This window comes from Dermacentor albipictus, chromosome 2, assembly GCF_038994185.2.
Source record: "Dermacentor albipictus isolate Rhodes 1998 colony chromosome 2, USDA_Dalb.pri_finalv2, whole genome shotgun sequence".
Taxonomy (NCBI): Eukaryota; Metazoa; Arthropoda; class Arachnida; order Ixodida; family Ixodidae; genus Dermacentor; species Dermacentor albipictus.
Window position 1 is genome coordinate 190,820,532 of NC_091822.1, and position 27,344 is coordinate 190,847,875.

General features: G+C 41.5%; 1 protein-coding gene across 1 annotated transcript in view; it reads left to right on the forward strand.

Moving 5' to 3' along the window:
• The window catches only part of LOC135898459 (rabankyrin-5), a 63,830-nt gene that overhangs the window by 3,821 nt on the left and 32,665 nt on the right, over positions 1 to 27,344 (forward strand). The window contains exons 4-12 of the mRNA XM_065427380.2: positions 1,686 to 1,821; positions 2,368 to 2,491; positions 8,168 to 8,317; positions 11,842 to 12,007; positions 20,250 to 20,445; positions 21,067 to 21,281; positions 22,400 to 22,497; positions 23,192 to 23,393; positions 23,981 to 24,213. Coding sequence (XP_065283452.1) covers positions 1,686 to 1,821; positions 2,368 to 2,491; positions 8,168 to 8,317; positions 11,842 to 12,007; positions 20,250 to 20,445; positions 21,067 to 21,281; positions 22,400 to 22,497; positions 23,192 to 23,393; positions 23,981 to 24,213 — 1,520 coding nt within the window. The remainder of the gene's footprint in view (positions 1 to 1,685; positions 1,822 to 2,367; positions 2,492 to 8,167; positions 8,318 to 11,841; positions 12,008 to 20,249; positions 20,446 to 21,066; positions 21,282 to 22,399; positions 22,498 to 23,191; positions 23,394 to 23,980; positions 24,214 to 27,344) is intronic.

Sequence of the window (27,344 nt, forward strand, 5' to 3'; positions counted from 1 at the left end):
ATTATGTTGATAATTATACAATATGTTGATAAGAATGCAGGAAAGGCTTCTCCTCAAAAGTCGTGATGTGCCTACCCTTTGTCCTTGCCTGTGCTTCAAGAAATAGTTCCTTTATAGGTCACACTGGCATGGTGAGGAAGTGTATTAGTAGTTCATAAGTAATGAGCACATCATGCTCATGCATCACATGCAAAGCAGCCAAGATCTGCAGCTTTGGGGATGAAGAACTTTTACAGTGCGAACATGCAGTTTAATACAAGATTAGGCGAGGGGCTTCCCTAAACTTCTTTCTCCAGAGTACCCTCCAGTCCATTCTTATCCCTCTCCTACATTCCCTCCCATCCCCCAGAGTATGGTATTTACTTGCATAATGATCACACTCGCAAAATGATTGCACCCCTGAATTTTTTCGTCAAAATTCAATTTTTTTCTTTCCTGTGTATTGATCGCACCCCGAACTTGCCACAGTGATATGTCGTGTGCCGAGTCTAGCTAATGATGATCGTGCTTGCCATCTGTCGAATGCTACGCGAACTACTCTTCAAGACACACCAAGCGCTCTGCACACACCAAACATTCTTGAGCAGATGCCCCACTTTGTTCCTTTCATCACTTTCTACACTTCCATGAAAAAAAAATAAAGCTACAACCAAACTTGCCTTGGCTTTATTATTTGTAGGCTTTATAATGGTTGTGGTCAACAACAACAACAAAAGAGGCGCCTTTTGATACTTCTCGTCTGCACTCGTGGGTAGCAACAAATCACGAGTGGCAACAATAGTAGCCATTTTGATACATTAGAAGTGTACCTTGTTCATACGTCGACACTTGTTACACAACTAAGACATTTGCTTACCCTTAGCGGTAACGTGCTGTATTAGGATATTAGTGAAGACAAATGTTGCAGTACCCGCCATGTGTTTCTATGTCACTAACAGCTAAGCACGCCCATCTCTGTTTCTGTCCCCTCAAAGTGTACATGGCTACATTATTGCTGCAGACTTGTCGATATTAACAATATTATTCATTACTGATATGGAAGAAACTGTTTCAATGCACGTAATGTACTCGCGAAAAGAAAACAAATCGCATTCGGCGGGTTCAGCTTGCTCCGCCGCCTGCCATTTTTGTTTTGGTGTCCTGCACTGTTACAGCGGCAGCCACCTGTTCGTTGACCTGTTGTCAACTAACAGAAAATGCGGGATGAAAAAAAAATTTTGCTTTTCGCGGGAAAGTTAACCCACGTAGTGATCGCACCCCTGAATTTGCGGCAATTTTTTAACAAAAAAGTGCAATCATTATGCAAGTAGATATCGCAGATGCACATCACCCAAGAATGTGCACCATGGAAGGCTGTATAGACTGGCTAATTCCTTTACACTAAAATTTTGGGCTCACACTTGGCAAACACAATGCTCCTCCGGCAGAGTGAGTAGTTTCACAACACTGCTGAGGCAAGGCAGTGTTGTAAACATAGATAACTAGAAGAAGGAAGGCGAGGGAGAATTGGTGCATTGATTCGCTGATGCAAGCACTTCGCTTTGAGCAACATTTGCCTTTGCATTCTTGGCCTGTCACCGAATTTTCTGATACTTATGTGATCTGTTGTGCTGCCTTTCTGTTTTGTGCACAATGTTTGAGTAACACTGTAGCCCATGCTGAAGCCTCGTTTGCTTACCTCCCAGACATCCAGCCAGATGTGGGCTTGGTATTGCTGCGCTGGGTTTACACAGACCAGATGGAGTCAGGGCTTCAGGACAGCTTTCTGCTGGATTTGATGAAGACTGCCAAGCGGTTCTCTCTGGACAGCCTTTTGAGCAGGTGCTGGTTTCACTGTTATTTGCCTGCCTCAGGCACAGAATCAGTCTTCACCAACCTGCATGGTGTGCTAATTTAGCTTGTGGCTTTTTTTCATGTAGCTTTATTTGATATAAGAGAATCTGTACCAGTGAGTATTAAGTGTTTCTCGTAATACATTTTGTCATTCATGAAGCCATTCTAGCTTTTACAAAACTGATCTTATGGAAGGATCACTTTAGTATTTGCTTATTTGGGCTATTAATGCACACCATAGTATGCTACCGTAGTTGTCCTCTGGTCATAAGATAATTGTGCACCACATAAGGTATGCTTAGCAGTCATGTGCTAATATTATTCGTTCCTGTTGTTACATGGTGACTTATAAGATGGCAATGAAGACAATGTGTACTGCTCGGCACCATTCCCACTTGCTGTGCACCAGGATTTCAGGCCAATGCTGTTCTTTTCTTGGTTACAACTATGAACATTTCTTCTACATTTACCAGTGAAAATATGAGCAACTAGTACAAATTCTTGGTCTGTATCTCACGCAAATTAATTTTGCAGGTGTGAAGAAGCCCTCATTTCGTCTGTGAATGTCAAGAATTGTGTAAGATACTACCAGCTGGCTGATGAGATTGGTGCTCATAACTTGCAGCATCACTGTTCTGAACTCATTTCTAATCATTGGGTTAGTAAACATTTGTTTTCTGCTAAAGAGTTAAAAAGCTCTTATAATGCTAGCACCTGTATAATGCTTATACAGGTGCTATATACAGGTCTTATATTGCTAGCACCTGTATAATGCTAGCAGAAACCTTGTTTGCAGTAAGCATATGCAGGCATGTCATGTCGTAGTACAGTTGAACCCACTTATAACGATCTGTCAGTTGTAATGACCAGATTTCAGTGCATTTGCAATTTTTCGGCCTCGACTATACAACAACGCGTTCGACTGTGTACGCTATTACTCTATGTCAAGTATGAACTTCACTAACTAGCCCAAGTTTCCCTACTATATACATATCTCTATATACACCACTAGTGAGCTGATTGTAATGTGAGTTCTTGCCAATCATTGTGCGATTTGGTTGAATAAAACGTTGATAGCCAAAATGTAATAACCTCTTTATGCATTTTATTTGGAACATTGACATGAAATTAATGTGCAACTAATTGCTGAACATATATTATGCATGACGCCATAGGTGCCAACTGCGGGGGGGGGGGCTCCGGGGCCCGAGCCCCCTCCTGAGATTGAAGGGGGGGGGGGGGGCTCAGCACCCTCCCCCCCAATGTTGAGGCCCTCTCCCCTCCTACACACACACATAAAGTTCCATTACCAGAGCTTTGTCACCCACATCATTTCAGGTTTCTTTTGACTTTCGTTGACCTGCAGTAAACTATTAGGACTAATAGCTTACTGCATCATTATTGGCACAGACGTGCATGGCTTTTAATTCATACTTTTGCTTTATTTCTGCAAATCCTGACAAATGGAGGACACGGGCATTAGAACCAGCGGTGGCTGTCTCATCCGTATTTTCTCAATTAAACATTGTTTGAAATTTCCACTGTGAACACTATCAAAATATATAATTGTTTAAATATACACGCAGGACAAAGTTTATTATATTTTTGAGAGATGGACGTAGCAAATTAAAAATTATTTCTTAAGCTATGGATAGCCTATGCCTAGAGAGTAAATATGTTACTGTATATATATCACACTTCAAATTGCTTTGCGTGCTTTTTTGACCATGAAAAAAAGCCTATAGACTTCAGTGACTCCTCCAGCAGAGTCTCATCAATGGTGTGTGAAATGCAAGTGAATGCTGTGTGTCTCAGTATTGCATCTCTTTCCAGTAAGCAATGTTAACGCCTTATGAAAAAAAAAAACATTTCTAATAATTTAGAATGTTTATTAAGGATGGAAACATAGTCACTTGCATGCAAAGGTCATAAATATATACAGGGTGTCCCAATTAACTATGATGCACCAAGATTAGAAAAAAGAGCAATGCGTTACTCAAAGAAAACCTAGTGCATATTATTCACAGTACAGTGGAGTAGCTGCCAGTAATCTTTTGTTAGTGAGATTCAATTAGGTAATTGTGAATAATTATCTAACTCGAGACATACTATCCTAATTATCAAAGTGTCAAAGAGGCATTTGAAGACACTGCCTAGGGACATCTAACTAACGTAATAATTGCGTACTCATTTTTTTCTGACATAAATAAACCCCGCAAAATGTGGAGAATACCACGTGACTGCGCTGCCACCCGTATCATAATGCGGCGCCCTCAAACAGGCTCCTGCCGAGTTATCCAGAACGAAATAAAGGAAAGAAAGAAAAACATCGAGATCGAGCTAGTGCCTTATCTGCTGCGCCCCGGCCGAAGTAACACGTCGCATTTGGTGTTAGTTGGAAACAAGGTGTGATAGCTGTTGTCTAGTGCATGGATACTCTTTTTTTTTTTCCCACAAAACCTATCGCCACAACAGTGAATTGACAACATCAGTGCAAAGGTATAAAGGTGCGTTTTGTTTCGACCCAGTCACGTCTTTCCCTGATGAGCAGAAGGGAAACATCATCCTTGCCTTGGGATCTGTAAATGGCAACAAATGCCGCAAATATATATTTCTATATATATCAGTCATGGAAGTGTAGCGGTAGACCAAACGCATCAACTATCATCCGAAATTACGAAAACCTGAGGCAAACCGGCAGCTTCCAGAAACAGAAGCGGAGGACTCCATCTTTGAGTCCTAGCCTACGCACGGATGTTCTAGCATTGATGGCCTCAAACCATCATGCTAGCGTGCGGGACATGGCCGCCCAGGCACCAATTTCCAAGTCATCAGTTTGGGGGATTCTAAATAACGGCTTTTCACCCGTACCACCTTAACCAGCACCAATGCTTAGAAGATAGGCACCTGTAGAATTATCTACATTTCTATAATTGGGTCCTCACAAAAACCGATGAGTCACTGGACGTTTTGAGCAGCATCATGTGCACAGATGAAGCAAATTTTCACAGAAATGCCTAGGTAAATTTGCGTAATGAACACTATTGGAGGGGACTGCAATCCACACTGGGCAAAGCATAATCAGCACTAGTACCAGTGGTCGCTCAACGTGTGGTTCTAAATTTGCGCCAGTACTATAATCGGTCCAATCTTGTTCGATCACACACTGACTGGACAGCGTTGCCTGAACGAAATCCTTGAAGGAATGGTGGATGTGTTTCTCAGCGAAGTGCCGCTGTCACACCTTTTACTTCTATGGTATCAGCAAGATGGGCACCCGCACACAGCAACAGCCGAGCACAAAACTGCCTGGATGCAGCTTTTCATGCACTATAGATTGGAAGGCACAGGCCTGTAAATTGGCCGGCTAGGTCACCTGACCTCTCTCCAATCGATTTCTTTTTTTGGAGTTATGTGAAGGATCGTGCTTACATGATCGAGATGGACATCAGATTAGTTCAGGGCAAGGATAACAAATGTTTGCCGTAAAATTCCGGTGCCGGTCATCAAGAAAGCCCCTGAAGATGTGATAAAACGGACACAGTACTGCATAGCTGCAAAAGGAGACCTATTCGAACACATTCTCTAGGCTGGTGTTCAACGGAGCTTACGAATTCATAGATAATAAGGGCACACTGAATTCTGCATTTTAGTGCGCGACAGCGTTAAGGAGCTCGTGTCACAGAAAAGTCGGTGTTGGCGTCAGTGGCATTGACCGTGAGCGATAAATCCCGGAAGGCACTTCATAAATAAAAAAACATCTTGCAAGATGGGCTGGTGGGAATCGAACCAGGGTCTCCGGAGTGTGAGACGGAGACGCTACCACTCAGCCACGAGTTTGATCGTTCAAAGCGGTGCAAAATCGCCTCTAGTGAATGCGGTGTTGCCTTAGAAACGTGCCATAGAAAGTTATACTGCAGTGTATATCGGTAATTATGACCATGTAAATCACAGAAGTCACAGTTTCACAAGTAGCGAAGTACGTTTCCGCTACATTTCTGCGCTCTGCGCACACGCAGAGCTATCTTGCGGCAAACACAGAAGACCCCCTCCTCGCAATGTACGGCGCTGCCCCGACACGTGGCGTGCCACTCGCCCCATGATCGCGTCCGCCTTCATGGCGTGTCGCGGCCCGGCTCTCCATGCCGAGTGCGACATTTGGCTCGCGTAGATAGTTTGAGTAGGCAGTGCGGATGGGGTGCGATAATGCTACGTGTTCCACTCTTGAAGGCGAAGCTTAAGCGTCCTCCAATTTTTCTTTTTTTTTTTTTGCCAGGCATCCTGATTGCCAATTCGGCTCATTTAGAAGTGTTATATTTACTTTCTTGAATGCATCAGTTTTGCCTTTCCTCTATACGTTGGTCACTTCCCTGTCTGTTTATTTTGCTTTTATTTTTTGACATGAACCTGCTTTTGCAGCACGTATACATCATCATCATCATCAGCCTGGTCATGCCCACTGCAGGGCAAAGGCCTCTCCCATACTTCTTCAACTACCCCGGTCATGTACTAATTGTGACCATGTTGTCCCTGCAAACTTCTTAATCTCATCCGCCCACCTAACTTTCTGCCGCCCTCTGCTATGCTTCCCTTCCCTTGGAATCCATTCTGTAACTCCTAATGACCATCGGTTATCTTCCCTCCTCATTATGTGTCCTGCCCATGCCCATTTCTTTTTCTTGATTTCAACTAAGATATCATGAACTCGCGTTTGTTCCCACACCCAATCTGCTCTTTGCACGTATACGTGCACGTATACACTTTCATGAAAAATAAAACGTTCACTTCAATTTGGCTTTGGTCTGAAGCAAGTTTCTGGCCCAAAATATAGCTTTGTGTGCACTCTTTCAATGCGGTGGGAGCAAAGCCGGGATTTTGAAACATTCGATGCCTATTACATTGCTTTTTGCATTTCGTGCATCATCAGAGCAGTGCTTTGGCTGCATTTATCAAGGGGCTTTTGTTATCAATGTGATCAGTCAACCTTGAGAGACGGACAATAAGTGTAACTTAGAAATGAGAGGAAGGATTAGCTGCAAAGCTGCAGGACCTGCTCTTGGTGCTCCTTCCATACCATTATCAAGGTGATGCGCTGTCCCTTCGGGGTTGCGACAGGCAATGCAGTTGCTTTCAATCAGCCAATTTGAGAGCGCGGCTTTATGATATGGGTGGGAGCACACTCACATGGTATTTTTCATACTTCATGAGGTTTCTTTGCTAGTCGGAAAAAGTTGTGCGCAATTAATACGTCGCTGAAAACACCGCGGTTGTTATTTTGGGGTGCCTACAAATGCCTCATTGACACTTTGAAGATTAGGGCAGTACTTCTCGAGTTAATTAATTGCAGCTACCGAATTAAATCTCAGTAAGGAAGGAATTACTGGTGGCTACTCCACTGTACTGGAAACAATATGCACTAGGTTTTCTTCGAGTAACACAACTGCTCTTTTTTAGTCTTGGTGCATGACAGTTGGGGAACACTATAATTCACTCGGTAATCGAAATTAGCCAAGCCAGATTGATTCGAAATCAGAATCAGCAGCAGTCATGTGCAGCAGCGCTGATACTCAGACTCGCAGAAAAAAAGAGAGAGAGAGAAAGACAGAGATGCTGCAGTTTCGCCGGAAAGGCGAAGCAATATTAGTGATAGCCAAGTATGCTACAATTACACGAAGGAAGATTACACCACCGATAGGGCTCAGGCTGATAAATTGAACTGTCTCCTACTATGATATCTTGTGAGGTGACACATATGCCGTAACTTCAGAGCTCAATTCTTCGAGGTCAAACGAAGTTTCTTGAAGTGCAAGATATATATATATATATATATATATATATATATATATATATATATATATATATATATATATATATATATATATATATATATATATATGCGTGTGGGGGTGGAAAGCTGGCCCCCTGCCCCCTGGAAAAATGAGAACTCTCCGCCTGCGTTTTTAAAACACGGATCTTGTGAGCTGCCCCACTTAAATACATGGCAATGTACGTGTTCACTTTCCTATAGACTGAGTGCTTCATTCTATCATACTAGGTAGATCACTGTTTAGATAAGAGAATGCTACTATTGCAACTTCAGTTCATGCTGTCCACCCTTACACTTGTTACCTTAGGAGTACTAAAAGTACTGAAATTTCGATAAAGCAGTACACCATTTGTATAGCCTTCCTCCACTGGTAATGTAGACATCCTGGGGGGGATTTCTTTCCTTTCACATTTTTGAAATGGTGCTATCCATTATTCTGTGAAGTTTAACTTGTGAGCAGCACATTATGATTCGTGACTATTTGTACCATTTCTCCTCTTCATGTAGAATGACTTTGGAAGTGAAGATTTTGCCCACATGAGTGCACCTCTCCTGTACACCATGTTTAAGGCAAAGACACGCTACCCCCTGCACACAGCCATTAGAACTCATCGAGAAGATGTTGTCTTCCTGTACCTCATTGAATTTGATTCACTGGTAAGTCATTTAGCTGCCACACATTGAAAAAAATTAATTTCAGCAATCTTGCTTGTCTGAGAAATATTGCCAACTAGCCAGAGTGTATTGCTTTGGAGTTAGCATAGCTTAGAGTTCTGATGGTTATCTGATCTGCAGGCTGGGGCTCCAGAATGTAGTCTGTTGTATGCATATGCTTGAATATATTTAAATTTTTTTCTGATGCCGTGGTCTCCAAACCTTTTTCTGTGACTGTACATAGTGGATGTAATTCCTATTTTTTGTTCCAGTATGGTGTTGTGTTTTATCTTGTTTTGTGTATATTCATATCTGCTTGATGTTTTTGACATATTCAAGTGAAGCTTGCATTGCCTCATTCATGTCAACATCAGTGTTAGTGTTGCCATACGAAAAAACCCAAGCTGCACAGAAATAAGAAATTGCTTGTTGGGCAGCGGATTCAAACCACCAACCTCCGAGTTACGAGACCACCACGCTAACCGAGTCAGCCACTATTGGTACATCATATGTGCCCCTTAAAGCGAGCTTTTATATGCATGAAGAAGTAGTTGCAGCGCAAGGTATGAGCCCATCATAGGCATCATTTTCCTCCGGAGGAGGGAAAGGGTGTGATCGCATGTTTGCCCATTGTTTCCCATCAGTTCAGGCGCGGCAGTCAGATGGGAAAGCCGCGTTTGGTTCATTCTGCCGTAGAGCAGGCCGCGTTGAAAGAACAGCAGTGGGAACAGGCGTTCGACTGAAGGGCAGGTGGCCTTTAATGAACACAGCCGGGAACTCGCCCGAGAAAGGGTTCGTCATCAATATGCCGACCTCACCATGAGGAAGCACAAAGCCGAGGTGTTACGACAATGAAGACCCACGGATTTCGAGCTTCGCTGGCACGCCTCTTCACAGTAGTGGAAGGGCAGTCAACTTTCTGTCTTTGGCTCATATATTGTTTATATAATTGAGTCCAACTAATAGTGTCATGGCTTATATTTTACTCTTTTCACATCGCAACTGTTCATTACATTACTACAAATAATTTGTAAAGGAGGTTCCATTACTGTTACTGCTAATGACCAACCGGGCCTCACTGTGTCAAGAATGGTGATTTCAAGTACAGTGAAACCTAGTTACACCGTAGTTTGCCGGAGCTTGGAAAAAGTATCTACTAAATGGTAGTACTGCTTAACCGAAATAGCATGAGATCGCCCACTTACCTGTCAAAAATGGAACTTGGAGAGACTGCGATGAAAGGGCAAAAACATGTAGTATTTATTCTGTGCGACAAAAACGTCTTATTTTCGTTTGATGCCGCGGCAGCATAGCAGCAATGACAGTAGCCTCAAACTTACTGAAGCGGTGTGAGCCAGCTTTTCAGCCAGCCCCCTCTTCTCAGCAAACACTCGCATGGCAGATTCCTTGTTGGCATTGCATATTCTTCGTGCGCAGGCGCGGTAGCACTGCAGAAGTCGCGGGGTGCTTTTTTCATTGCGAGGTGCTGTCCTCATCGTGACAAGTGCATTTATGAGGCTGACATAACGCGCAGCTTCTGCCACTGTCGGGCCTGAATCACACCCGTGCTCTCGCTTTCCGTGTCGTCCTCATCACTGTCGTTAGGCAACGCTTCAGCAACAGAGGCAACAATGGCAAAAAGTCGAGCCTAGTAGCTAATATCTTTTTGTGGTCGCAGCAGTGCTGCCAAGCAACTATGCATTCCAAATGCCACACAGCGTAGTCAACGGCAAATCCCTGTCGCTTGCCAGTGCCGAGTTCTTCGTGCCATGTTCAATAGCACAAACGTTTTTCAATTTTTCTTCTATGCTGAGTACCCGGTATTTTTTTATCCGAGCTTCGGCATGACACGAGTCCTTGCTTGCACGACGCCGAAATGATGTTGATGTTGATGTGGCTTCACACGCAAACACACAGGGCGCTTGGAGGCTGTTGTTCCAATCTGAGGCTTGCTCCTGCGGGCCACCCGATGGGGACGACGCGCCGCCATAATTGTGCAATGAAAAGTGGAAACACTGTGTTAACCAATACATACGCAGTAAGCTAGTACACTTTACGCGGATGCAAAACGCATTATGTTCAATGGCCACCGAGTCAGAGATTTGACTTTACTACTTTTAAAACAAACTACTGTTTAAGCGGGTATGGTTTAACAGGGTTTTACTGTGCTGTCTGTGGAACCTCCTCCAGTATATTATTATACAGGGCATTTGAGCAGACACTTTCAAAAATTTTAAAACATTGCCTGTGGCAGATAGCACAATTCTAGTGCATGAGCTGGTCCACTGGAAGAGGCGGACATTACTTGCACTAAAAATTGAAATGCATAATCAACTAATTAACAAAAAACCACTAAGTTCGTAACTAATTATCCTATGGCACATATTGCAAGGCCTAGCCACTTGAAAAGAATTGTGTGGATGACGCCATTTACTGGATATGCGCACTTCAACTTGTGGTAAAAATGCACTATTGTTCCACTTACTTTTTTAACAAAACGTCGTTTTATGCATTGACGCACAAAGTAACTGGAACGCCAATGTATTTCTCCATAAAGTTCTTGAATTGATATCTTGAAACTGGCATCATCCTGAGAATTCGTTCCACGTGTATCCACCTTAACACTATGGCTAAATTTTGTAAATTGCATGTGCCATAAAGTAATTAGTTAAAACGTTAGTTAAAAGTTCGAGTAGACCAGCTCATGGACTAGAGTTGTGATATCTGCTGCTGGTAATTGAAAAAAATGTTTGATAGGGTTCATTGAAACATTAGGTATATTGTAAAATACAAGTTGCATTAAACACTGAATTCTGATAACTTCAGGCCTGGAAAGTATTTTAAAAATTCACTGACGGTTAACATACCTAATGTGAAATTTGAGGGTAGTTGTATACATGTTTTCATTTCACAATATTTTAGCTTGCGCAGACAATCTGCCTTGTGCGGCACGTTACAAATGGAGTGAAGTGTAGCATGACTGCCTCGCTAATCGAGAGATCACGAGAGGCACCGCGTTGTTGATAGGTGGGGGCTGCGATTCACACCAGCCGGTGCAGATATACCTCCGCTCATGCAGTGCTTTGTTTCCTTAAATGGTATTGGTGGCGTCATTGGTGAACAGACAATGCGCGCTACTCTAATGCCATCTCGTAGCCATCATTGCCGCAAAGCCCGTCTTGCACAGCACTACGCTTCTTATGCTTCCGCTTTGTTCCTCATGGTTCCGCTGCATCCTCCTTCTCCACTTTGCTCCTTGTGCGCTCTTCGCTGTCGCCGTCTTTCATCCACGCTATGCGTTCACTCTTTCATCCTTTGCTGTGCTCGTTCGCTTGGTTACGAGGACACCGAGGGACGTCACCAACGCTTGCCGCAAGAATCGGCACCTAAGAGCTGCACTCTAATAAATAAACCAAGCTTTTGAAGTGTGATAAATCCCAGCCAGCCAAATTGTTTCAGAACCTTCCGCTATGGAATCTATGGGGAAATGAAAACCCGTCAATTAATCTTGACTTCTGCCCACCCAGCTGCCTGGCAAGCTGAATGAACTCGATGACACCGGCCAGCTGCCCCTGGACCTGGCCTTGTCTTCTCGTCAGGAGAGCATTGCCACTACATTGCTCAACCATCGAGCTGATGTGAATGCCACAGATTTCAAGGGTCACACTCTGCTGCACAAGGCCATCGAAAGGGGTGTGTGTACTGCGGCGTGTGCTTGGAATGCGGTGTTGCCTGAAGGGAAATAGTAGCTGAACATCCCCTTCACCTGCCATTTAATTCTGTCCATTGAAGTTTTATTGTGAGCATAGCTTTTTTTTTTTCATCACCATATTTAAAAGTGGGCAGCAGTGAAAATTTTTCATTTTATTTAGCCCCTAAATGTTGACAGCATGCCTGAAACTTCTACAATACTGTATTTATTCGAATATAAGGTGAGGTTTTTATCCCAGAATCCTTTGCCTTGAAGTCTTATATCGTTTTATATACAGATTTATAAGCAAGAAACAGCAAAAGTGGAATGTGGGCTATATTCGAATTCTGCCTTTAAGTGTGGCTTTATGGCACTACGAGCTGTAATGCCATAAAGCCACACTGTATCTCGTGCCGCAACGATTTGCACTGAAATAATGTGTCAAAACTTACTGCCAAAATGCCCCACACAAAGACGCTGGTGAACTAGACCAAAATTGAGGAGAGCAAACGAAAGCTTGCTGAAGCCGCGAAAACAACGTGCATCTCGGGTCGCTCAAGCCTTACCAGCTCGGCATGTCGGCATCTCATGCCGCAATGATTCGCGAAATGCTCCGCATTACGTAGTTGTCAACCAGTTAGTTGAGCCTGCCAATTTTTTTAGTGACTATAGATTGCACATTCTCCCTTAGTATGTTCTTTGATGCACTTTTTTTCTAACTTGTGAACGAGGTTCTACTGTAATCGAATAAATATGGTATTTCTTGTGCAGGATCTAAGGCATTTGTTTACAATACAAGTGTGAGCATTACACTTGGCTATTTTAGCAACTTCACCTATGAATTTTCACTCTTTATATTAAGTTCAATTCATTTCTGCACTTTATACATCAGAAATGCAGGGAACAGGGACAAAAAGTTTTGTCAATTGACAAGCTTGATAGAATCCCTGTACTGTTACAGACAGTTAATGGCAGCGCAGCAGTGGTTGTTATCAGTATTAGAGCATTATATATTATTACAAAAACTTCAATTCTAGTGAGAATGCAAAATCACCGTTTGTCAAATTCAAAGAAATGTGAACAGGTAAAGAACATACGTATAGTGAAGTACGAAAGAAAAAAAAAGACAACCACATTTAACAAATTCAGAACAAATCAGTAGGGTTACATGATAATGTATTAACAAAACTACTAAAAACTGCTTAGAAAGAAAAATTTAACATCACTATGCCTCATATTGAGAACATTTATATAGGAATAAATTAATTCACTCAAAGGTCTGCTTAATTGATATTCTAGTCTGTTAAAGCCATAATTAACACTACAGAAATGTTCTAGCCAGGGTGTCCTGCTCTGGAAACTGTACACTTTTTCTGGAGCGCTCCTTAGCTTGCACACGGGCATGAATGAGGTGTTATTATACGTTACTCATTTTGTAACGGAGCAATTATCAGTTCTTGTAGAGCTGCTCAAAAGGTGAGATGCTGTACCTAATGAATAGATTATGTGATGGTGAACCCGAAGGAACATCTGCAATTTGATGGAGAGCTCTTTTCTGTACTCTATGAATCTTATCCATATTTATGTCCAGCGTCGTACCGCATACTAATGAACAGTAATATACTTGGGCGGAAAAAAGTGAGTTGTACACTAAGTGCTTCAGTTTCTCAGGTAATACATACCGGCAGTTGCATAGCATCCCAACTATTTTAGCGAGATTGGGAAGAATACTTTAGTTTGATAATTCCAGAGTAAGTTTTCGTTGAATATTACGCCAAGGACTTTAGTTCCTGACACTAAGTTAATTTTATTAGAACAGTTTTTAAGATTAAAATTAAAGTGTATATGTTTTTCTTATGGTGTAAACAAAATTGTTTTTGTCTTTATAGTATTGATTTGCAGTGTATTTGCTATACTCCAGTTATTTAATTTATTGAGAACAATGTTTGAATAAAGAGAAATATTACAATATTATCAGAATTAAAAAATATGCTTGTGTCGTCTGCATAGATTGTGAATGAAGCCTTTTCTGTTATGTTTACAATATCGTTAATATACAGATAAAATAATAAGAGTCCTAACACACTGCCCTGAGGAACACCTGCTTTCACAGTTTGGTTGTTAAGAATTCTTCATTTATTGCCACAGTTTGCTTTCTATTCGTTAGGTATGACGTCATAAAATTCAAGGCCAAGCCACGAAATCCGCAACGCTCCAATTTTGCTAATGATGGCAGGTTATTTAATTAATCAAAAGCTTTTGAAATGTCAACAGAAATTCCTATAATTAGTTGTTTGCCTTCGAAAGCCCTAATGATCATTTCTTTTTGCTTTAGCAGTGCGAATTGTGTGGACAGCCCCTTCCTGAAACCATACTGAGAAGGTGATATCAACAAGTGTTTCTCACAAAAAGAACTCATAGCCGTAAAAATAATTTTTCAAACCCTCTTGAAATTGCAGGTAGCACTGAAATTGGTCGGTAATCGCACAGGTCGGTTTTATCCCCAGATTTAAAGACTACTACTTTAGCCCGCTGCATATTGTCCAAAAATGTTCCAAAGACCAATGACACATTAAAGATATGTGTAAGGACAGATATAATTTTCCACAATTGGTTGAATTCTAAGCCTGTCAATGTCTCTCGCTTTACTATTATTCAGTACTATCAACACTGAATGAACCTCGTATTCACTTGTTGGATACAACAATGTGCTGTCTTTGTTTGATGCTGATATCATCATCATCATCTATTTTATGTCCACTGCAGGACAAAGGCCTCTTCATGCAATCTCGAATTACCCCTGTCCTGCGCCAACTGATTCCAACTAGCACCCGCTAACCTCCTAATTTTATCACACCACCTAGTCTTCTGCCTAGTCCAACGGTTATCTAACCTGCGCATTACATGACTGGCCCAGGGCCATTTTTTCTCTCAATGTCAATTAGAATATCGGCTATACCCATTTGCTCTCTGATCCAAACCACTCTCTTTCTGTCTCTCAAGGTTATGCCTAGCATTCTTCGTTCCATCGCTCTTTGTGCAGTCCTTAACTTGTTCTCAAGCTTCTTTGTCAGTCTTCAAGTCTCTGCCCCACATGTCATCTCCGGTAAAATCCACTGGTTATACATCTTTCTTTTCAATCATAATGGTAAGCTTCCAATCAGGAGCTGACAATGTCTGCCGTATGTGATCTAACCCATTTTTATTGTTCTTTGAATTTCTTTCTCATGATCAAGGTTCCCTGTGATTAATTGGCCTAGGTAAACATACTCCTTCAAACTATACAGGCTGACTGGCGATCCTGAACTCTTGTTCCCTTGCCCACTTCTTTATCATTATCTTTGTCTTCTGCATATTAATCCTCAACCCCACTCTTACACTCTCTCTGTTAAGGTCCTTAATCATTTGTTGTAACTCATCTGCAGTGTTGCTGAATAGAACAATGTCATCAGCAAATCAAAGGTTGCCGAGATATTTGCCGTGGATCCTTACTCCTAAGCCTTCTCAGTTTAATAGCTTGAATACTTCTTCCAAGCAGGCAGTGGATAGCATTAGAGCGACTGTCTCCCAGTATTACCTCTTTCTTTATAGGTATCTTCCTGCTTTTCTTGTGTAAAATTTCTTGTGTAGATTCTTGTGTACACCTTGATTACGTAATGCCTCTGACTGCTGGTACCTTTACTGAATAAAATACTTTTTCGTAATCTATGAAAGCCATATAGAGAGGCTTATTGTACTCTGCAGATTCCTCGATAACCGGATTAATGACATGGATGTAGAGTATCCCATCCTTAAGCCAGCCTCTTCCCTTGGTTGACTAAAGCCCAGTGTTGCCCTTATTATATTGGATATTGTCTTGGTGAATATTTTATATAATACTGGGAGTAGGCTAATGGGCCTATAATTTTTCAATTCTATAATGCCTTCCTTTTTGTGGATTAGTATAATGTTTGCATTCTTCCAGTTTTCTGGGACCCTTGCAGTTGATAGACACTTCGTATAGAGAGTCTCCAGTTTTCTAAGCATTATGTATCCTCCATCTTTGGTTAAATCAACTGTTATTTCATCTTCTCCTGCCACTCTTCCCCATTTCATGTCTTGCAAGGCCCTTCTGACCTCATCACTAGTTATAGGAGGAGCTTCTGTATCCTGTTCATTACTGTTTTGAATGGAGTTATCCTGAGTCCTCTGGGTACTCTACAGGTCAGTATAGAATTCTTCCACTGCTTTTACTATACCTTTGAGATTGCTGATGATATCACCCTGCTTATCTTTCAGTGCACACATCTTGGTTTGTCCTATGCTGAGTTTCCGTCTCACTGACTTCATGCTGTGTTTATTTCTTACGGTTTCTTCAGTCTTTCTCATATTATAATTTCAAATATCACTTGTTTTTGCCTTGTTGATCTCTTTTGACATTTCCGCGAATTCTATCTTATCTCTTGAGTTGGACACTTCCATTCTTTGTTGTTTCTTTATAAGGTCCTTTTTTATTTGGGAGTATGATACTTGGGAGTGGGATATGATAAGTATCATACAAACAAGTGATTATGTGGGCTTGTGACAAGGTTGATGAAATGTTAGTTAAAAGCGTCTGCTAATTGTTTGCCTGTGATAACTGTGTGACCCTGTAATATTTCGAGACATGACTGGCACGATTTCTTTCGGTTTAAAAGTATATTTAACGTATGCCATAGTTTGTCTGCATCTGAAACATTGATACCAGAAAATAGATTATTGAAATAGCCGTGTTTCGCATTGCGGATAAAACCTTGCAAAAGTGTTTCTAAATTTTTAAAATTCAGCGAGGTCCTCTAGTTTTCTTGTTTGTGCAAATTTTACATACATGTGCGTTTTCTTAGAGATCATTTTAACACACTCCTCCATAATCCATGGTTTGCATGCCTTTCTTGACTTCCTAACTCTCTTAAGTTTAAAGCATTCTTTATAAACATTACTAAACATGGACATGAATGTATCATAAGCATTGTTTGCAGAATTGCAGTCAGACCAGTTTCCAATCAATCAAAGAAAGCTTTTCTTTAACTTTTCAAGTGTACTTTTGTTTATATCTTCTATCAGGTAAGTTTCAGAAGTAGAAGCGTGTTTTCCTAATGAGGGAGCCTGCCAAAACATATTTATCAGGAGGTGGTCACTGAATGACGTATCAATAACACTGCTTTCAACATCTATAGATAACTGTGTTATAAACATGTCCATTAGGCTCTCAGATTGTGCCATTGTGTGTTGGCTCTACGATTACATTAGAAAAATTATTTGATACGAGCAATAAGGAACGTTCTATAGCTGGGCCATCCTGAAGCAACATATTTACGTTGTCTCCCCCCACAACACGCTTAAGTTGTTTGTCATTGGCATAGCCAATTAGTTTTTCTAGAAACAAAAGAAATCTGTTTAAGTTACCATTTGGTGAGCATTACATAACAGTGAACTTATACTGCGCACCATTAAAGCTTCGTAGTTTGCATTTGAAGTGCTAAATTTTGCAAACATGTTTGTGCGAAGGCTTTTTCTATAAAGAGCAACACACCCCTCCACGTTTATGAGGTCTATTCAGGAAAAAACTTGAACAACCAGATACGTTCACAACACTCACACATTCACGACTGCTCTACAACCATTACATGCTCAACGAAATTACTCTGGGGCCAGCCTTACTTGTGTATAAACGTTTGCAAAGAGAAGCACTTTATGAAGTCTGCTTCCACAGGTGTGCCTAACTAAGGAATGCACTTGTCATTGATGGATTTGCATAGATTTGGCTGTTTTCCTTCATACTGAGATATTTCAAGCAAAATATAGGTTTCGTTATTTAGCTGAAGATACAAATTACGCTTACTGCAGGTGATTAAATTTTAGTCAATTATTTGTCTGGCAATCTGGGCAGTGCAGGGATGTGCATAGTCTTAGAGGGGACAGGTATTCTAAGGCTACCCTTTTATTTTCGAATAAAATTTGATAACAGTTGACAAGTCTATTTAGTTCCTTGCAATTCTGAAAATACAATTATTTTTTCTATAGGTTCATTATCTCACAAAATAATTTTCAAGTACATCTCTTTTGTTTTGATAATAATTGACAAATAACTGCTGCACAAAAATATACAGATGGAACATAGATAAATACTAGGAAGCATAAGGCATACAATGTGGCACAGGTGAAAAATTACCTACTCTACATGTTCTAAAATTCATTTTACGGCTGAAATATTGACATGCAAGACAAAAAAACTTGATAAGAGTCATTATTCTTTATTTGAAATAACCCTGAAATCCACTGTTCTGAAAAGGGATCTCCAGTGGTCAAACAAGAGACAAATTTTGGAAACTTAAAGACAGAATTGTTTAAAATGAGTTCCTGACATTGTGGGCTCCATACCTTTAGCTTCATGCTGCAAAAATGATTGTTTTATATGCAGAAGGTGCTTTGGTATCGCTGTCGCAAATATGCTAAGTGAGCAAAATTAAGAGTAGTTCGGAATATGTACACATACACACAAAGTTTTAGTAGGTTCCAGGAGTATAGATCAAATAGTAGAACACGAGGCACTGGCATGCAAGTGCTGTTATTGCGTCGACACAGGTGAAAAATTACCTGCTCTACACGTTTTAAAATTATTACAGCCGGTACATTGACATGCATGATGAGCAACTTGATAAATTACGAGAATAATAGATGTAGATTCAACTATTTTTCAACCTAAAGACCTGTCTCCCCTTAATCATAGTGATGGTGCATATTCTTCGTCTCGTGCAACTTGTATGGTGTACAGTATTTTCAAGTGCAGTTGCTTGGCTTTTGTGCTTCTGATACCCTCTAACTTTTATATTATTACTGTTAACTGCGGATAAAACAGATTTACAGTATTTTAGCATAATATTCATTGTGCCAACAACTCTTTATTCTACATATAGTAAAAGCTTATCAATTCGAATTCCGTAGGAATGCCATGAAAATTCAAATTATACAATATTCAAACTAATTAAAGTCGGAGAAAAAAATCGCTTGGTTAAGGCGTGTATATAGGCCTGAGCACGCCTGCACACACGGTCACATTGGCGTGAACAACATCTACACTTCGAATAACTGGCGAAGCCAACACTGTCGGACGTGCCCGACGTCGAGATGGCTCTTATTCCACCCGCACGTTCGTCGCGCTGACTGGCGTGGAGAAAAAAAAATCCGGCGAAAAGTGAAGCATTGATTGCGATAGCAAATTACCTAGTAGATGGCTATACCAAGTAAGGATAGCAGTTTTATCGGCCATATAAACTTGTAAACATTCACTTACTAACTAAATTAACAAGTATGGTGTCACACGCACTGGTAAACATGAACACATCTCACTTAATAACCACGGAAACTCTCTGAAAAACGCTGGAGTGAGGAATCGCGGCAGTGGCAGCAAGCGAATTGACCTTCGTGCAGCTCTCGCTTCAACACGAACAAAACTTAGAAAGCACATTGCATACGAAGCTACCAGCACTACACGCACTCTGCAAACATCGCACATCGCTTTGAAGGTGAGGCCCACGCGGGTGCCCACTTTGGCCATGTCACAGATCGCTTTCAAGATAAGGCGCCTGCATGACCATGCAGTAAGCAGCAGCCGCTGGAGAAGAACGTCAGGAGAGGGCACAGAGGGCAATGACAGGAAAGGGCACGCATCCGCTTGCCTTCCTCGCTCGCGCATGGAAAGTTGAGCTGGGTTTGCCGGCTCACCCTCGCATGCTTTTGCTCGCACGTACAGCACACAGAGCACAGCAATGATCTTATCACCCTTGAGCTTTATACAGAACCTCACAGGAGAAAAATGACCTGCGACACAGGCAGCCATGCCATGTCCAGGCGCAAGCGCGTCTCTCTGCAGTCAGGCCTAAACAAAGAGCCGCAGATGAGAAAAGCAAAGCTGTGCTGCTCACGCAGTGATGCCAGCATCGCGAATGTGCTCCCACGCACTAGCACTCTCTCCATCCACGTTGGCTTGGAGTTCGAATTATCGGTGGCGGTGCGGATTTCAGGGTGAATTAGCGGGATGTGTTACATACGGCTTTCAATACATTACTGGATGGACCGCGGCGGCTTCTTTGAATTATCCGAAATTTCAAATGAACGAGTTGTGAATTAACGAGCTTTTACTGTATATAGATTTAGTTTTGTAGTAAATTTGTAAGGTTGTTCCAGTGTAGAGTGTAATAGGGAAAGATTTGATGCCATGTGCAGGGGACGAGTTCTCGGCTCTGTTCTTGGTGGAGCACAAGGCCTCGGTGGACCTGGCTGTGCCTTTGAAGAAAGAGACAGCCCTGCACATGGTTGCTGGACTTAGAGGCAGCCGCGAGTTGGTGGAAGGCATGGTTCGTGTGGCTGCCTGCCTTCTGAAGCATGGTGCAGACGTAAATGCCCAAGACAGCAATGGAAAGTGAGGAGAACCTCTGTTTGGAATTTTGGAGTGTTAAATCTCATGATCACAGTGGATGCTGGGAACCCACACATGTAGTTAAAGAAAGGCACTTTTAAAGAATCTAGCCACGCTTGTATTGTCTTCCGTCATCTAGAAAGCACTGAAAAAATTTTATTTTATTACTGATGCAGATGTTCTTTCACCATTTTAAGCAGTCATTATAAACATTACTGCCACTGCATTTTGGACCATGGAGATGGTAATACTACAGCTGCTTTGTGTCTTAGTGAACTGTGTATAATACCTGTAAAGAAAACAGAGCATAGGATTGGGAACATTTTGACTCCTAGGTCAAGTTCCTTAGTTTTGATTTTGACAACGTGACTACAAGCAAGTTGTAGTTAGGTTATAATAAATTCAAACACTGCACTGAAGCAGAATTAAGTATTAAAAAAGATTTCTAAGCTTAAAGACGCCTTTCAAGAAAATTGTTATTGCCTTTAAGAATTCGAAAGGTTCCTTTTTCTGGGCATTGTTAACAGTAAAATGCTGTCTCTACATTGGAATGGCATGTTGCTGAGAAGAATTTATTTTCAGCATAGACTCCTAATTGACATTGTGCTAATGTTGTTCATACAGTACCCCTGTTCACCGAAGCATAGAGGCCAAGAATATGGGTGTTTTCTGCCTGCTCCTTGAAAGTGAAGCTGTAAACCTGGAACTGCGAAACAACGAACAACACACACCGCTTGGCTTTGCACTTCACTTTTGGGATGGCCTATATGACAAGGAGAGCTTTGCTAGCCGGTTAGCAGACCGTGGAGCTAGCCTTGATGCTGTGGGCCGAATAACAGGTGACTTGGAGTTGTTTGCTCTTTGCATTTCTTGCTTGTATATTCTATTTTAGTCCTCGTTTCATGTCTCCCAAATCAAACCCTGCAGATCATATCTTGCATGCTATGATGATAATGTTAGCGAACATGTACTTGTCAGCAGAAGCTTTTCTTTGTTCTAAGGGCACTGAACATGTGCACACATTTGTCTCAGAGGTATTTCCTGCTGTCCTCGGAGGAGGACATGTACCATGCAGGAAGGCTGACAAAATTTCTTGGCCCAGTAATCCTGCTAGTGTGTAACAACTATATTATTATGCAATGCAAGCACCAATTATGTCATTACAATTGGAGGAAAAAAACATGAAATATTGATCTGTTAGTTTGCCTGTCGCGTAGTGGCCTGGGATCCCACCGTGCTGCTAAAGGCTGAATGCTATGAGCCGTCTCCTGTATTGCCAAATCAGTCCATCCCTTCCCACTTGGCATGGCGTAATTCTCGGCGTGAAGGTTATCTCATGTATCTCAGTAATTTGGAGCGTGTCTATGAACTTCTTTCCCTGCTCAGTGGCTCTTCTTCTTCGATGGGGTGAACATTAAAAAACCCCAGGCAGTCAAAATTAATAAAGTCATCCATTGCAGCACCTCCCATAGCCCGTGTTGCATTGGGTAATTAAAATCCATAAATACAATCATTTCTTATTCCACTTCATGTGAGGAAGTGTAGAGAGCAATAAAAAAAAAAGAATAATACTGTGAATTGATTTGGTAGCACTGAAGCACCGAAAGGCAATGTTGCATGAGTTGACTACACCGAGCTGGCACTTAATTTGTTTGTGACATTCAAACAACTGCAGTCACTGTGATGTTTCTTTAACTTACAATTTAACTCGGTATAAATATTTTTCTAGAATCACTGCTTATTTTGAGCTGGTTGCATTAAGAGATGGCAGTTATTTATGATGTAGCAGCCTTGGCTTTGCTCAGTAACTGGGTCAGCATCTATCCACGGAAAAAAGAAAAAAAAATGTGTGCGAGAGAAAATGTTCTGTCCTCCTGTAAAGACAGTTACACAACCTGTGATATATTTTGTGATCAGTCACTGATGCTGTTGCATTGGTTACTTGCATCTATTACAGGGGACTCCCAACTGCATCTTGTAGCTCGTGCTGGCAATGAAGATGCTGGAATCTTTCTTGCTGAACGGGGAGCACAGTGCAATATAAGCAATAATAAGGTGAGTAGAAATAAAATACGCTCATTGAGCTTTGAGCAACTCCTTGCACGTGAGAATGCTGGCTAAAATAGTACTTGCATAGGTGTAACGCAATTTTGTTGCTTGGAAACTGCCGATTAAAAAGTACTCTATTTGTAACTGTGGCATGGATCCATTTTTCTGTTTACTGCACTGGGCTTTACTGCCAAGTGCATGAGTAATGGAAAGAAGTCAACCCTAATGATCTCGATGCATTGCAAGCGAACTTCAGTGTAGACACTAGATGCAGAATACTGCTGTGCAGTGAAACGGACCAAGGACCCAATTTTTCCTTAGGTTGCATCAGTCATAGTTGGCGAGAAGCTAATTAAAACAGGTGCATAGGTCTGACAACTTACAGATGCTCATTTACAAGCTATTTCTTACAGCATCTTGTTTATCTAACTTCTCAGCTGACCTTGCTGTACACACACTGACCTTGCTGTACACACAGAATCATGTCGTTTTATAATCATCATAAACCTTTTTGTTATTTTTGTAGTTGTTCAAACCACTAAAGCATTGTCCCTGCGCTATACGTGCAGTTACACTATATTTGTGCAAAGCAGGCAGTGGTGAGCAGACAAATATTCTGGTTGGCTAATTACATCAGGAATTCTTTGGTTCCTTTCTTCTGGCTGCACCACTAATAAAGGTGGCATGTTGTGCCACGCAGGGAGAGACTCCACTGCACGCTGCATGCCAGGCTGGTTTGGCACGTCTAGTGCAAACTCTCTTGGAGCATGGCGCTGACCCAAACAAGCAGACACTGGGCTCTGCAGCAGATGATGACGATGCCCGCTACCTGGAAACACCACTACATCGTGCAGTGATCAACAAGCACGTTGAGGCTGTCCGCAGCATCCTTCGTCATAAAGGTACTAAATAGTTGGGCATGTTGGAAGAAACTCCCTTTTACAAGCAGGTTCTGCATGCTGTCCTTTCTTGTGCTTCTGCCTTTAAGCACTTGTGTCTGTTCGTACCTCCATAAGAACTGAAATTCTGCTGTTTTCCTTCACATCATGAAATTGATGTGATGTATATAGACAGCACTTATTTGCTAAGTCTAGGTGGCAGGGAAGGTCTTTTCATCATTGTTGTATCACATAGTTTTGTTAGTGACTGAACATTGTTATATAGCGCAGGTGCTTGTATATGTGTGCCCAACAAGCTACAAGTCCATTAACCTTCCAAATCTGAAAGTCATTTCCAACCAACATGCCATGCTCAATTGACACTTTTATGGCTTTCCAAAATACCTAAGAGTCCTTTCTGTGGGCAGTGTTCCTCCAGTGAACACTTGTCAGGTTTCTTGACAGTCTTTAAATTCCAGGTATTTAGTTTATTGCTGTCACCAGATGATCTCTAAACTGCACGGTCAGATTCTGATTTAACATGGTAGTGTGTATTCAGGCAAGGTTGTTTATATTGCACAATTGTAAAGCTTCTCAATGTTTGCACACAGACTTGGCAGTGAAGACACCTGGCGCAGGGCTGCTGATAGCCAATTTGAACCTGAAGAACTCCAAAGATGAAACAGCACTGAGCCTGTCCCTTGAGCTGGGCCTTCATGACATGGCGCGCGAGTTGCTTGCTACAGGAGCTAGCTTGGATGTGGTGGATGCCGAAGGCCTCTCTCTGCTGCATCGCGCCATTTTGCATCAGGACACTGCAGGCGCTATATTTCTCTTGGACCAGGTGTGTTGTGCATTTGAAACAAAGTGATCCCCGGGTAGCCATATAATCCGGAGTCTCTCACTACCGCCTGCCTAATAATCATATCATATTGTTTTGGCATGTAAAAACTCCAGAATATTTAAAGCTTTTGAAGGATGGTAGTGCAACACTAGGTGTGGAGGCAGTCACTGGGCCCTGCACTGCTGGTCAGTAGTACTAAGAGTTGGGCTAGTTGATGTGGGTTATTTCTTGTGTAGTGGAGGTACATGAAGTAAAAAGTAATATGGACAAGAACAGTAGCACTTGTTTACCTTATCTGCTTCTTGTTTTTTATCCTTGCATTATGTGGTGCCACTACACCAGAAATGTGTCGCATACAACCGTTCTTTTGGCTGTGGTAGCCAGCTAAAAGATTGTAAGAAATTTAAACACACAGTAGGTATGCTAGCAGTGCGCAAATTTAGCCTTTAATGTGACTTTATGGCAAAGTGTGAAGCCTTGCTGTGAAGCTGCATCTTGAGCCTAAATTTTCGCATTGCCAGCACACTATTTGTGGGTATTCTGGCCACAAGGCAAAAGTCACACTGTGCAGCAGCAGTGCAGTAGCAAAGTCAACATTGACTCAGCATACAGAATAAGGCAGTGTCTGGACCTTTACATTGTGGCTGAATCGCATTGTGAGGGTTTAATCATGGTTGTGTGCTGTTCTTTGCACTGGCTGCATGTGCAAATTTTTTTTCCCAGGTTGTTTTTGTGAGTTGCAAAAGCTGGTTATACTATGCTCAAAGATCAAAGATGAGGTTTATAGCACAACCAATTTGGAAAGTTTCTACACTCTTTGCCAGTCTCACAGAAACATCCTTTAGCAGAAGCAATGTGATTATTCTTTTGCTGCATTAAAATGAGTGTTCTGCCTGCTGGTGTAGATTTCATCCTTAAAAGCAGGAAAGGTGTTTGAATGTAAAAATGCTTTGCAAGCATTGAAGAGAGCTCAGCGAGCAGCAGAACTTCTATATACCTGGAAAGTTAGCCCTGTCCACTGTTACCAGTGCAAATAACAGCTGCATATCATTATGTTCTCCACCATTTCACTTTGTATCCTTCAATTGTTTACTGAACTCACTGAGAGGACCTCTGTCAAATCTTTAGATGACAAGAAGTCTTGCTAAAAATTTAAGGAAGGCGAACATGGTTTTCAGGGTATGTGAATAGTAATTTTTGAGACCGAATTGAATACGAATGGAATTGTGCCAAAAGCAAATATTGAATACTTTTTGAATACTGTATTTACAAAATTCTAACGTGCCCCCGCATGTGACGCGAACACAATTTTCATGGCAAAAAAATTATACAAACAAAAAAGCAACGAAATCTTAAAACAGAATGTGTTTACGACATTCACTTACGGCAAAGAAAACTAAGGTTAAAGCTAGTTTTTCAAATATTCTACAATAAAGTTGGAATTAATAAATAATCTTATCTAAAGAAACTGTTTTATATTTCCAAGCGCAGCAATCATATCCTAAAAATATGGGGATATTGTGCCAGGACGTGCCTGCTCACTAGTTCGTTTTCCAATGTGCATAGCAGAATGGAACAAGCTGCCTGAAGAACAAGTACGTTGCCAAAATGAATTGTTTATATCCATGCTGTAGCACACACACCCCTCCCCCTACTTGGGCAACGCAGGGTCACTCTTGAATAAATAAAAAGAAAATAAAAGTGCACCTGAATGTAATATGTGCCCAATTTATAAAAGGAAAATGTAGCTTGTCCCCACGTTCGCTACCAGAAACAAGACATGCAGAAGTCATCTTCACAGATGGGAATTTGTTTAAATTAGCTTTCATAATGATAGCGGTGCGTCTCCATCACCATTTGCACTACATTAGCCGCAGATATAAAGCACACTTGGTGCTACTCTCGAGCAATCACTTTAGAGATACAACTATGTTTTTCGCAAGATTTTATGTGACTGCATTGAACTTCTTGACACGTGTGGCCAAGAGCCTTCCTGGCACTCTGCACATATAGCGAGCTTGGCATAGCGCCAGAAACGCTGGTGGCCGTATATGCTGATACCTCCTGTGCCAAGTCACGTGAAATCTCGCGAAAGTGGGGGTATCTCTGTGAAAGTTATCATAGCCAAGCAGAAATTGAACCCACAGGAACCTTGAAGAAAGACGGTCCCTGCCACCATCATGTGATGGCAATGATGCTATGTTTGACGTCTCTGATGGTAGGCTGTTGCCAATGCGGCTTTGGTTTTGCATCTGATTGTAATGCTCAGGCAATGTGCTGACCCTTTTCTTTTTTTGTTAAGAGGTGCTTTATATTTGTGTAAATATGATAGTTTTTAATAATGAACAGCCTTTAAATTAAATTCTGGGGTTTTATGTGCCAAAACAGCAGTATGATTATGAGGCATGCCATAGTGGGGGACTCTGGGTTAATTTTGACCACCTAAAGTACTTTAACATGTACCCAATGCATTGGACACATGTCAAAATGCAACCGCTGTGGCTGGCATTCGATCTCGCGCCCTCGGGCTTACCTGCACTATGTCAAAGCCACTACGCCACCATGGTGGGCAGTGAGCAGCCTTTCTCACCATTAATACAAAACAATGTTGACGTCTCAGTATTCACTGCATTAGGAAGTTTCAAACGTGCACATGATAAAGTATGCATTATCAACTGGTTTCCTTGGAGTATGCTTGGTCATGCATTATTAGAATGAAGCTTTAAACGGTAGTCATGTGAGCACGTTAGCACTTATTCTATAGCTACAAAGGTCTTTGCAGATGGTGCCACTATTACATATCAAATAATGCTGCAATACACTGTATTCGGAGAAATCCAAGAGAACATGCAGTTGCAGCATTGATAAATATTACCAAACAACACCCATTACTAAATGTTGTAACTTAGCACAATTTGAGTATAAATCCTTGTGGTTTAGCTGCAAACATCTGGCTCCCAGAGCAGTGACACAGTGTGCTCACTCCCTTCCCATTCTTTATGTCCACTGTGGCAGGGGTGAAAGTAGCTTCACTTTTGCTTCAGTTTCATGATTGATTTTGCACCGCTGGCAATGTGACATATTCATAAACTGTTCAAAAAATATTTGCTTGTGCAAATAGTGTCTTCGAT